The 13,761-nt window shown below is 48.9% G+C and overlaps 1 protein-coding gene across 5 annotated transcripts in view; it reads right to left on the minus strand.

Moving 5' to 3' along the window:
* Positions 1-12,936, minus strand: part of AP3B2 (adaptor related protein complex 3 subunit beta 2) — a gene marked incomplete at both ends in the record, with an annotated part of 30,605 nt that extends 17,669 nt beyond the window's left edge. For 2 of the 5 annotated variants that reach the window (XM_082647550.1, XM_082647549.1), the window contains 4 exons: positions 3,717-3,812; positions 4,117-4,191; positions 4,327-4,402; positions 12,824-12,936. In XM_082647550.1, coding sequence (XP_082503676.1) covers positions 3,717-3,812; positions 4,117-4,191; positions 4,327-4,402; positions 12,824-12,936 — 360 coding nt within the window. Of the gene's footprint in view, positions 1-3,527; positions 3,576-3,716; positions 3,813-4,116; positions 4,192-4,326; positions 4,403-9,500; positions 9,749-12,823 lie in introns of those variants that run through there. The other 3 variants (XM_082647552.1, XM_082647548.1, XM_082647551.1) reach the window with 3 other exon arrangements.
* Positions 12,937-13,761: the final 825 nt, after the last annotated feature.

Consider the following 13,761-nt stretch of genomic DNA (forward strand, 5'->3'; position numbering starts at 1 on the left):
CGCAGCCAAAAATAAATAACAAAAATGGTATTACACCATTGTTGATTGCTTTAAAAAAAGAGAGAGAATAGGTGTGTAAGCCCCTTCTCTTTGCTCTTATTGCATCCTACAGACACCTGAGAAGAGCCTTAGACACAGTGTATTGTAATCAGGAGATTACAAGAGCAGCAGCAGCTGTAAATTACCGTTAATCTTGGAGGACGGTGGACAGTGAGAGAGGTGCTGGGACACTAAAGGGTAGATGCTACCCTGATTTTCTAAAATGGAGAAAGGGAAGAGCCACAAAATTACAGGTGAAAATTATGGTAATCCCTGTTAAAATTCTGGAATTAATTTTTAAACAGATGGTTTCAAAGCACTTATTTTAAAAGCAGGAGTCTGTGAGTCAAATCATATCACATCCACTGCTAAAACCTATTTTCCTTTTTCATTTAACACTTTATTTGGAAATGATTATGGATTCACAGGAAGTTATCCCCCAAAATCCCTTTTTCGTTTTGCTAGGGTAACTAGGCTGGTAGCTATTAACAGTATGTATCTTGATTTCAGCAAAGCATTTGTGGGAGTCTCTCATGGCGTTTCCTGGATTGCCATTTTTGATGTAGGCCTTTTGTTTCATTTAATACGTAAGCATTTTAAGAGCAGAATTCATGTCTATTTTATCTCTGGATAACCACAGCCCTTTGCACGTGAAAGGTGTTAAGAAATTTTCTTGCTGCTAAAATCCTTCCTAACAAGATGGGAAAATACCAGCTGATTGCAGTTAGGTGGATCCACAGTTTGGTAAAATGCGGTACTTGGGGAAGATTTACTAACAGATGAGTGTCATCCTGGAAGCATGATATATGGGATTCATAGTCTGTTGCCCTGGTCTGAATAGCTTATCAGCATCTTGGAGGAAGACACAAAATCAGGAGGACAAAATTAAGATTCAGCATCACCCTGGCTTGGATACTGTGCTAAACTTATAAAATGGAATATAGTAGGGTTTCATAGGAGATTCAAGGAACCAATTGCATAAAGACAGGATATAGGGAGACCTAGATTATCTGCTTGCCAACTGGAGGTTTGTCTGAAGTGAGCCAACATTAGTGGGCTGCAAAGCAAACAAAGCCTCAGCCTGGGCTGACAGAAAAGGCTGGTTCTAATGTGCAGGAAAGCCCCCGCTAACAGTAGTAATAACAAAAAGAAAGTGAGTTTTAGAGGAACACATATAAGATACTGCTTACAAAACAATATTATACATTATTTAGGAATGCAATAATAAGTAATAAAAGAATAAATACATGTATATGAATAATAAGCAGGAGAAGACACATGGGGACTTTGGCTGTTTGATAAATCTTTCATTTCTTATGCTGGGTATATATTCATTATATTATTCTTTATGCCTTCTGTGAGCCTGAAATAAATTTTTAAAAATTATGGTGATGGAGGTTTCAAAACAATACATTGGTTTTAAAAAAGTTGTAATCCACACCTAAAACTAATATAACATTGTAAATCAACTATACTTCAATAAAAACAAAAAACAGTTGTAGTTGTCTTAAGAAGCAGCAAGTTGCCTTATGAAGGAGTGAGGTCTGTATCACTGGAGATGACCTGTCAGAGATGTTCTAGAGCAAAGGTTGGCACACTACAGTCCCCAGGCCAAATCTGTCTTCTGCCCTTTTTATAAATAAAAATGTATGCAAACCCAGCCATGCCCACTCATTTATGGCCGTTTTCATACAAGGGCAAAATCGAGCAGTTGCATGGTTGAGACTGCATGGCTTGCACAGCCTAAACTACGATCACCTGGCAGTATACAGAAAAGTTTGCTGACCACTGTTCTAGAGAAATCACTGCACTGAGATGGACTAAATGAGCTCTGGTTTTCCAAAAAGGGAAAAGGGGCAGACTGTAGAAACTCAGGTCAAAGTAAAATCCGTGCAAAATTTCCAGAATGTTTCTTATAAAATGATTTAACCCCGAGTCAAGCCACTCTGATAGATTGTATGGTTTTGACTTCTTTTTGGCCATGCCACGCATGTGGGATTTTCCCCAACCAGGGATCGAACCTGTGCCCCCTACACTGGGAGTGCGGCGAAGTCTTAACCACTGGACTGCCAGGGAAGTCCTGGTTTTGACCTTTAAAAATAACCTAGCATAGTGTTTGGCATAGAAATACCCAAGTGTTTGCTGAATGAAAGAATGGTATATGCAAGTGCCCATGCTTTCTGCCCCACCTCAGAGAAGCAGACTCTGTCATCCCCTCCTGCTGGCCAGAGCAGATTGAACCAGGGGCGTGCGCGCCCCGGGTTTTGGCAGTCAACTCTCAGTCTGCTCAACGGCCTACAGCATCAGCTGAACACGACAAGATGAGCTGGACCTTTTAGAGTCCCTCTCACAGGAATTTGAACTAAACGTGTGGAAAGACTAGAGGAGTTAACGGCTGTAATCAGAGCTGAAGAGTCTGATTGGGGAGAGAATAGAACAGCAGTGATGTTGCCTTCTCTACCCAGAAGAAATCTTATCCTAACCAGAAAACCACCCAGTGGAGACTATCATGCCTGCATTTAATATACAAAACGAAAGGCGAGAATATTCAGTTTAAATAGCGTGGGGGGATTCAGCCTCCACTGCATTATTTTTTTAATTAATTAATTAATGGCTGCGTTGGGTCTTCACTGCTGCACGCCAGCTTTCTCTAGTTGCGGCGAGTGGGGGCTACTCTTCCTTGTGATGCGCGGGCTTCTCATTGCGGTGGCTTCTCTTGTTGCGGATCATGGGCTTTAGGCACGCCGGCTTCAGTAGTTGTGGCACATGGGCTCAGTAGTTGTGGTGCACAGGCTTAGTTGCTCCACGGCACGTGGGATCCTCCTGGACTAGGGATCAAACCCGTGTCCCCTGCACTGTCAGGTGGATTCTTAACCACTGCGCCACCAGGCAAGTCTCTCCACTGAATTCTAAGGGACTTGAATTCTTCCCACTGTCCCTTCCCTTGGGTGATTTCAATTTCTGCCTGCCTCAAAGAGCATTTCACCACAACAAATGTGATCCAGGTCTTTAAAGGTGGATATTTTACATACACTGGGGCATCTGAGACAAGTCAACTACTTCTTCTGGTGCTAAACAGAATAATCAATGTGTCCCAACGCTCAAGGAATCATTGGCTGTATTGAACTTACTGAAAATGGAATGGTCTTATCTTTATGTTCTCTGTGCTGACCGTGGAACCCAGTCTCCACATCTGAGGCTGCTCTCCTGCTCGATGAACTTTGTGGTTTTCCTCTCCATGGAGCTCATTTGTTTTCAATAAACCCTTTTGTCCTCCTCACCCAGTTCCAGGTGAAAAGGTTCCAAAGCCATTGTTCTCCACAGATAGATACACAGACCAGGTGAACCTGCCAGTGCCAAGGCTCCGACACCCAGAGGTGAGGAATCCAGGTCAGCAGCTCCCCGCACACAGCCCTGTCCTAAGAAGGCAGACTTCCGCCTGGCTGTGGGCCTCAGTCCCTTTACATCAATGGGGGTGAGGGCCAATGTCAGGGGCTCAAGTGGTTCACGTTTGAGGCAGCCATCATCACAGCCTCCTCTGACTCTCCCAACTTTAGGCAGGTAGGAAAAGGCCTCCAGAGCCTGTCCCCCCATGCTCAGACATCTCCCTGGGTTCACTCCTCCAATACAGCACCCACAAGGCCCAGACCCCAGGGAGGCAAACGGAGACCTCTGACCTTTAGGCCGCGTTGGAAGGTGGAGATGGACAGCAGGGCTAGGTCTTGCTGCTCCTCGGCGTAGCGCACCAGGTACACGTAGACAAGCTTCTTCACCTGGGGGGGAGTGGGCTTCTCAGCAGGGACTGGTGCCCCTACCCCATGAGAGGTCATCACCCCAGCTGGCTGTGGTCCATGGGGAAAGCACCCTGGGTGTACCCTGGCTCCTTTGCTCTGATCCACATCTAGTTCAGGGATGTCTAGATGGTGTGTCTTTTCCTGGACCAGGAACTTTCTGAGCAGATTGCCCCCCCACCCCAAGGACTGGATTGTTCCCTTCCTCACCCCCAACCAGCTCCAGTTTATTTATGCCCACCTGGTGGAGGTGGGCATGAGAGACCCCACACCAGGTAGCGCTCACCTCTATGTTCTTACAGGCCACGTTCTTCACCACGGCAGGAAACAGGTCTGAGGCATTCTTTCCCCGGGCGATCATCTGGTGGTGGGGTCAAGGAAGGGGGAGAAGAAGGATGCCGGCTCTCATTAGGAGAAGGTCCACAAGGAGCCGAGGAGAGCTGCTCTTTGATCCCCAGGCCCCTCGCCCAAGGGAGGCCCCTCCTTCCCCCCTCACCGCCACAATCCTCTTCATGGCCTCCAGCTTGAGGGAATCCTTGTTGGTGTCCAGCATCTCCTTCAGGTCATCATGCCTGGTGGGAGAAACAAGAGGTCAGCTGAGGGCACAGCAGGGGGGGTGGGGCTATCAATCAGTAGGGTCCAGGCAGAAAGAAGGGACCTGGGCAGGGAAAGCAGGACTCGACCAGAAGGGAAGGTGGTAAAATACACATCAGGGGACTTAGGGGTGGGAGGAGCATGTGGGCCAGCCAGTGCTATGGGCTGAGTTGTGCCCCCCTCATAAAAGATATGTTGAAGTCCTAACCCCAAGTACCCAGAATGTGACCTTATTTGGAAATAGAACTGTTTGAGCTGTAATTAGGATGGGGTAATACTGGAGTAGGGTTGGTCCCTAATTCAATATGTCTGGTGTTCTTTAAGAAGATGGCCTTGTGAAGAGAGAGATGCAGGGAGAACGCCTTGTGAAGACAGAGGATTGGAGTGATCCATCTACAAGTCAGTGAACATCAACGATTGCCAAACTATCAGAAGCTAGAAAGGGGCAAGGAAGGATTCCCCTACAGGTTTCAGATGGAGCAAGGCCCTGCTGACACCTTGCTTTTGGACTTCTAGCTTCCAGAACTGTGAGATAATAAATTTCTATTAAGTCACCCAGTTTGTGGTTACAGCAGCCCTGGGAAACTAATACAGCCAGGAGGTGACAGGATGGATTTGGGGTGGGAAAGGTAGGGACCCTTCCCAGGAAACGGCCAGTTGGATAGATGAGAAGGACCTGGAGCCAGTGGAAAGGAGGTGGGTGTCAAAACAAGAGCAAGATGCCCTTGTCCTCCCCGAGTGTGGTCCCAGGCCCTGACCCCACAGAGTGAGCTGATTCCAAGGACTGGACGGGTCCCAGATTCTCCAGAGTCTGTTGAGGTGGTCTTACCACAAAGGCCAGACCTGTCACATTCAACAGTCATTCAAGAAAGTTATAAAACCCTAATGGGAGAGGTAAATGATAATTTAAATAAATAACCCCTCGCACAAGACAGAGGGGAATAAAGGTAGTCTCCAAGCCAATATACAAATTTCATACCATGGCCATTGAAATTTCAATGGAGGCCTTTTGTCAAACTTCCTGAAGTGACTGCAGAATTCATCCAGAAACAAAAATCAATTGGTAAGAACGCCAGAGAATTTTGGGGGGAGAACAAGAGAACAACGGAACAATGACAGACAACTCCCCCTACCAGAATTCAAAACACAAAACAACATGACAACGATAAAAGCCCTATGGTACCAGGTTAAAAGTAGAAAGTCAAGAGTCATAGGGGGGAAATTTCACAAATGAATCTAAGTTGATACATTAGGAACAAATAACTCACCAATGGGAGAAAGAAATTTTCCTCCCCTGAAATAAATGCTGTCGGGACAACTGCTATGTAGCAAAGAATTTAACTTGTTCATATATTTCACACCAAAATTAATTCCACATTTGTTTAATAGTTAAATTATTTCAATATATGGAAGAGGGGGAAATTTTAATTTTCAAGGTCATAAAATTATCAGTAATAATAATTTTTTATTATTATTACTAGGTTTATTTTTTTTTAACTTTTGTATGTAAACTAAATTTAAGAAAGTAAAAAACCAAGGCAACTGTGTTTCTTTGCTAGGGCTGCCGTAAAAGTAACACAGACTGGGTGGCTTAACAATCTAAACTTATTTGCTCACAATTCTGGAGGCTAGAAGTCTGAGATAAAGGTGTCAGCGGGTTGGTTTCTTCTGAGGCCTCTTTTCTTGGCTTGTAGATGGCTGTCTTCCTATATCTTTACATGGTCTTCCCTCTGTGGGTCTGTGTTCCACATTTCCTCTTCTTATAACAGGTGAATTATATTTGATTAGGGCCCACCCTAATGACCTCATTCTAACTTAATTATCTCTTTAAAGGCCCTATCTACAAACACAGTCACATTCTGAGGTATTGGGAGTTAGGACTTCAACATATGAATTTGAGGGGGCCACAATTCAGCCCATAATAGCAACAGAAAGGAAAATATTTGGGATATGGTGAATAAAAGTTCAATATTCAAAATAGATAAAGTACTGATATAAATTTAGGGTCTATATTCAGTATTCACTGTCAGGGCTACTGCAAGCCCTTCTGCCACCCGCTTGCCCCACCAGGTAGACACAGCCCTGTGCTGCTGCTCCCCATTCAGTGGGTGGAGCATTGTTTGGTATTCCTTGGCCATGTGCCCTTGAGCAGTGAACAACCTGCCTGACCATACTCAGAGATCCAGGGGCTGGTGGTCAAAGAAGTGAACAGAGAAGTGTGAGTAACCCCGTGGAAAAATGTGTCTGCACACAGCTGATAGAGCAGTGGGACCACTGATGCACTCATATATTGCCCAGGCAATTCCAAAATGTGATGAGCGGTTGTGTATGGAGAACTGTACATTCTCTAATCTCCCAGATGATACTCAGATAATCCATAGCTTTGACCTAGGCATGAGAACCCAGCTGGGAGAGGTATCACCAATGGTAGGAGTTAAAAAGCAGTGTGCACAAAGTTAGTCACAGAAGTGAAACATTTAGAAGCAATAGAGAATCAGAAATTGGAGGTAGCAATATCAGGAGAGGGAAGAGCATGATAATAGTCATAAAGAGGCAAGTGTGACTGGTGCTGATGCTGAGAAATGAGTAAGTGCTAAATGCTAAGAGGAAGAAAAGAACCTGACATAACATGCACCTAGTCGTAGGGCTGCATTTTGCAGAAATTTGTGAGTGCTTAACAGAACACAGAGGACTTGCTAGCTGTCAGATGAGGGCAGGAGAAGATGTCCTGCCCCACTCAAGTTGATCTAAAACTCCTCCATTCAGGAATACTACTCAGCCATAAAAAAGAATGAAATAATGCCATTTGCAGCAACATGGATGAACCTACAGATTATCATACTAAGTGAAGTAAGTCAGAGAAAAATGAATACCATATGATATCACTTATATGTGGAATCTAAAATATGACACAAATGAACTTATTTACAAATCAGAAACAGACTCACAGACATAAAAAACAAATTTATGGTTACCAAAGGGGAAAGGGTGTGGAGGAGGGATAAATTAGGCATATGGGATTAGCAGATATAAACTACTATATATAAAATAGACAACAAGGTCCTACTGTATAGCACAGGGAACTAGATTCAATATCCTGTCATAAACCATAATGGAAAAGAATATGAAAATTATATATATCTCTATATATCTGAATCACTTTGCTGTACATCAGAAACTAACACAACATTGTAAATCAACTATACTCCAATGAAAAGAAAAAAAAAGATCAAAACTCCTCCATTCAGGAAGATGTCCCCCCAAACCAGAGGACATTTTCTACTCCCTATGGCCAAGCCAGGGTCAGAAGACAACCACCTTGTCACCCTCCTAAACACAAACCAGGTGGTCAATTCCTAGGTGTCTTGAACTCAGGACACATGGCTGTAGACAGAGATACAGACCATTCACCTGGGCCTGGGCAGCACTGAGGGTGTGGGAAGAATGACAGAGCTGGGTGTCACCTTCCCAAATAGACGCACACCACTGCACCCCCAGGAACCTCCATACATACCCCCGCAGGGATATGGTACCAGGGATACCCTCCCACATCTCCCCGCAGACATACCTGTACCCCATACACATACCCAGACCCCCAAAGACACACCTACAACCCCCAGACACATAAAATCTATACATAAACCCACACACACCCACAAAAAACCCTGCAGACACACACCCACAACCCCCACAGAAATACACACAGTCACAGACATATATACCACACATACAGACACTTCCCACAAAAACACACTCTCAACACATAAACCCACACACCTATGGACGCACACACCTCACCTACAAATCCCTATAGACGCCCACAGACACATATCCACCACGACTTCCCCCACCCCCGATCCAGACATGCACATACCCCACACACGTCCCTCCACAGACACACAGACACACACACACCACACACACCACATACACGTGCACCTTTTTGACAAGACTGAGTTACTCCAGTCTCATTGGACAAAATGGCCTGTGGGCTCCCATTTGAGATTCTTGATGATAAATACAGGCTTTTAAGGGATCAAATACTCCAGCCTCATGATCCTCTGACCTCCTTCTGAGGGGTCACGTGGGCGTCCTCACTGGCCAGCCTGGGGTGACTTCACTGGGACCTGTCAGAGTTTGCCCAGCCCCTTTAACTCTGGGAGTTCTCTAAAGCAGGCTTCCTCGCACCCGGGTGTACTCACCACCCCGACAGATGCCACAGGGCCGTGTCCAATGCACACACCCAGGGCGTGTGCTGTGGCACCCACAGTTCTCCCACCCACCCAGCCTAGCGCACACCTTCCAGGCTCCTGAAGGCTCTAGGGCCCTAGGTAAGGGGAATCGAGGGAGCGGAGGGACTGGGGGGACATAGCGGACATAGCACAGGTAGGATTGTCAGCTGCCCCCTGAAAGACAGCAGCTCCCTCCCAGGGTGTAACCACCCTGGGTCCCTCATCTTCACTCCCACCAGCTTATGTTCCCAAGAGGGAGAAGAAGGGAGAGATACACAGCAACACTCTAAGGCCATGAAACATTAATCTCCCGCAGTCCGATCCCCTTATACTGCTCTCACTGTGACCTGACCCCTGGCCTGAGGGACTCTCTGGGGCGAGGGGCACTGGAGCCAGCTGGTGGGTAAAACATGGCATTTGAGGCCAGACATACTCATCTCACCTGATATCCACTTTCCTCCCTCCCCTCACAACCCAAGTTCCAACCCACTAGACAGGAGAGGGTGGCCAAACGCTTTATCCTGTCTCCAAACCTCACCCAGAACCCACTCTAGCTAGGACCTGGGGGGAGGAAAAGGTCAAATATTTTACTCCACCCTCAAATATTTTACTATCCTCTTCCCCTCAGAGCTTCCAGGGAGTTAGGCTTATCTCCCCCAACTCAAACTCTCAGTCCCCCATACAGTACCCCTGATGCCCCCCGCTTCCCACCTAGACCCTAAATGCCGGCCCAGTCCTCCTGCTGAGGAGGTGGGACTTAAATGGGTCCTGGCTGAGAATGGCAGCTTCCCACCCCTTGCCTTCCTGGCTGTCTGGGTGAGGGTCTCTGGGGGCCCCTCTGTACCGTAGTGGCTGCCTCTGGCTGTGGCCTTGGCCAGGCTCTAGGCAAGGTCCTTCCAGGGACGTTTCTGGGGTCGTGTCTTCCTCTGGCGCCTGCAGCCACCGGAGCTCCTCCGGCTGCAGGGCCTGGTACCAGGGTGGGGGCCCGCCTTCAGGGGCCAGCACAGGGCTGGCAGCCTCCTGATCACCTCCATCAGCCCCTCTGCCCCCTGGCCTCACCACGGCCCCTGGGAGCTGCAGGAATCGCTGCATTGGGCACCAGGTCCTGCTCCAAAATGGGACTGAGCTGACCAGGGAGCTGGGGATGCCTGTCACTGTCACCAGACGGCCCGCCCCGAAACTCAGAAACTAGACACTGGCGGGGAGGGAGGCTCTGGTTTCCTCTTCACTGCTCAGAGACAAGGACTCACGAGGGGGAGGAGGAAAGGGACTGGGGACAGGGCCAACCCCCAATCTCCAGGCAGGGGACTAGGGGGCAGGAGAGCTGATCCAGACAGAGGTGGGGCATCCCTCTCCTCCACTCTCATGCCACAACTGGACCTCTGCCTCCTCAGAACAGCTCTTCCTCAGAAATCTTGTACACCCTTCTCACTCTGACCCTAACCATCTTGATCCTCACCTGTCTTTCCAAGGCCATTTCCTTGATTTTTTCCTTCCTATCAGCACTCTCTTATCTCTCCTTCCTCCATACTTGGCCTAGGCCCCCCAGGTCCACCCCTCCAATCTGCTTCTTACTCACATCCTTGGCCCTCTTGTCCCCTCAGCCCCTACCCTGCCAGGAGTGGTTAGTTTATTTGCTCTATTTCAAACCCCCTTGATGCTCCTCAAATTCCCACCCACAGCCTTGCCTTTGCAGCTTCACTACTGGCTTCTCACAGAAAATAAAGGCTTTAGATCAAATCCCCCGCAGCTCCCAAGCATCTGCATCTATTCTCTCCTCTCCTGTCCTCCTCCCTCTGGGCAGAGCTGGTCCTCCTTGAGGCCAGGCCAATCCTCCCACCCAGCTCTGTAAGCCTCCCCTCCCCTCTCTCCTTCAATTCCTTTCAGCCTCTCCCACACGGCTGGCTCCTTCCCATCAGCAGTTAAACTTGCTCTGGGCTCTCCCATCCTAATAATTAACAAACAAAAATAACAACAAAAATAAAATAAACAAACCTTCTTGAACTGATGTTCTCCTCTGGCAACTCTTTCCCTCTCTCCCCCTTACAGTCACACTTCTTGAAAGCAAAATTCCCATCCACTGTGTTTTATTTATTTACCTCCCCTTCACTCCTCTATTCACTTTAATCTGGCTTCCCATGCTGATTAGAATTTAGGGCTGAGGCGCCACGATGTCTACAAATTATATGGCTCAGCCAAAAATATAGACAGATGGTTAGATAAGGCAAAATGGCAGAATGTCATCAATGGTTGAATCTAGAGGGAGGGCACACATTCATTGTATTATTCACTCAACTCTTCTGTATGTTTAAAATTGTTCATCATAGAATGTTGGGGAAAAATAATCTAGCCCCTCCTCTTCTGACTTTGCCAGAACTATTCTCCCAGGGCAGAAGGTGGGGAGTAAAGCAGGAAGGGGTTGACCTGCTCTTTGTCTAACCAATGGTCATGATTGCTTTCCTTGTTTGAGTTGACCTCAGTGGGCATTGACACTGCTGATCGCTTCCTTCTTGAAACTACATTTTATTTTTCTTCCTTCCCTTGGCTTACTTTTTCTCAGTTACTTTGAAACACTTTTCCCCTGCTCTCTGGTCACTCTTAATTCCATGTCTTCAGGGTTCCTACCTGTGCCCTGTCTGAACTCATTTTATATTACATGCTCCCTAGGTTCTCTTGGCTTCCTTTTGTGGCTTTGATGGATATATATAATAATCTCCTGGACTCCAAATCCTAACATCCAGCTACCTACTAGACTTGAATGTATTATACCTCAGAGTCTACAATCTCAGCATGTCAAAAGCCATTATTTTCCACAAATTTGCTTGTAATGTCTTTTTCCCCAATTACCCTGTATGGCACCACCATCTATCCAGTTACAAGAACTAGTAACCTGAGATTATCCTTATCTTCTCCCAGCCCCTTCCTCTTACCTTTCCCCCCAGTTAATCATCACGTCTGGGGCTTCTACCACCTAAAATAGCCCTCAAGTCCTGTGCCTCGCCCATAGTCTCGGCCACCATCATGTCCTCCCCCCTAACTTCAGCCCCCTTCACTTGTCTCCTGCTGAATCCAGCACCCCTCCAATCTCTTCTCCACAACCCAGCCTGGGATCCTTCTAAAATGCAAATCTGCTATTGCCTGCTTAGAACCCTTCAGTTGCGCCCCCCCCCCCCGACCTTGGCATCTCCCCACATTCATTTCTGGTCATTCTGGTGGCTTGCACAGAGATTCTGCCCTCACCGTATTAGCACCTACAAAACCTGTGATCTAGCTCTCCTTCACGTCCACACCTTGCTAAAAGCTCTTTCCTCTGCCTGAAACATCCCTGGCTCTCCCCTGTCCCTTCTCTCCTGGCACAGGGACCAGCTCCTCTCACCGCTCTGACAGCCCCCGCTACCCTGAACTGTCACTGACAGCTTCTTCCCTGTGTCCCCCTCTAGAGCAACTTGAGGACAAGGACTGTCTCATGTTCATGGCTGCATTCACAGTGACTAGGACGAGACTCGATATAGTAGGCCCTTAAAAAGGCTTGTTTCAAAATTTACGAATAAACGAATGAATGAGCCAAAGGCGGAAGGGAAGAGTGGGAAGTTAAGGTAGGGCTGAACTATAGGGGCAATGTGGGGAGCAGGAGTGTGAGCGCTAGATGGGAGATGGGGATGAGAACATGGGGACCAGAATGAGGGAAAATGGATTTGTAGGAGGGGCCAGGCCTGGGAGGTTCTGAGTCTATTCCAGGACGGGCCTTCCTGGACAGGCCCCAGGCTCAAGCTTGCTGGTTCTGACCCCTCCCCCACGTTATTTTGGAGTCAATTTGCCACACGCGAAAAAAGGCGGAGAACGCGTGTAATCCAAACCTACTAACAGGAGAAACACCTGGGGCGAGAGGATTGGTCCTCCAGAAAGAGAGACGGCTGGCCCATCCCCCACCAGCCTCCCACCCCCTTCCCAGGTCGCAGGCCGGCCCCTCACTGCGGGATGCTGCCGTTGGGGACGGGCGTCGCGAAGGCCCGTGACCGCGGCGGGAGGGGGCTGGGCAGGCTTCCGGTGCGCGCCGCCGGGGCCCGGCCTGGGCGCGGCCGACTGGCCTGTGCGCTGTCCATGGTACCGGAGCGCATGTTTCCAGGCCGGCCCGGGCACAGCCACCCTCTCGGCGGGCTCCCTCACCGCTTGTAGTCGGAGGAGAAAATGCCGCCGCTCGCCGGGTCGTGGCCGTACTCGGGCTCCCCGGGGCCAGCAGAGCCGCCCTTGTCTTCGCTGTAGGCGGGGGCGGCCGACATGGGGCGGCAGGGGAGGTCGCGGGCTTCGTTGGGATGGTCGCGGCGCCTCCGGGATGCGGCAGGGACCGAGGAAGGGAACGCAGGCCGGACAGGCGAAGTCGGCTGCGCGGCCTGGGCTCCGCAAAGGCCGCAACCTGCGGTGGCGGAGGCAGCGCGCGGATTTATCAATCTGGGATGCTCGCGTGAAGATTCTTAAAGGTACCGGCGCCTGCGGAGCGGAGGGCGTGTCCGAGGAGGGAGCAGGAGGGGAGGTGTAGCAGGGTCTGGCCCCGCCCCAATCCCTCGGAAATCCCTCCACCCCCCAGTAAGGAAGGTTCCTGCCCTTTAAAGGGACTGATGCAGCTCCAGGTCTGGGGGGGGGGGGGCGGTGGAGGTTGCTGGACTGATTATGGGACAGCCTTCTGGGGATGCAGAACGTCTTTACCTACCACAGACCACCGGGTCTCGGTGGAACGGCCTCTAGGGGCTCCACTCATCCCAGATACTAGCGCGGATGCTCGCCCACGCTGTGGAAGGAAAGGGCGGGGGTGGGGGAGGGGTAAGAGAAAGCTGTGCAAAAGGGTTTCTTGGAGATGTTGGAATTTAAGGAAGGTTGGTCCAAGAGCGCCAAGGAGCCTACAGCATGCTGCTGTAGATGTAGATGCAGATGTAGAGAAATGGGGACAGAATAGAGGGGAATGTGAACCCCGAATTCAGCTTTGGAAAATAGTTTAATAACCATTTCTGAAGCCCTCATGCCCACCCAGGAGTGCCTGAGGTCATGGCTAGTCCACGGTCAAGTCCACATCCACCGAAACCTAGGAAAGAAGGGGAAGGGAAGAGGGT

The sequence above is a fragment of the Grampus griseus genome (assembly GCF_964374135.1).
Source record: "Grampus griseus genome assembly, chromosome: 2".
NCBI lineage: Eukaryota > Metazoa > Chordata > Mammalia > Artiodactyla > Delphinidae > Grampus > Grampus griseus.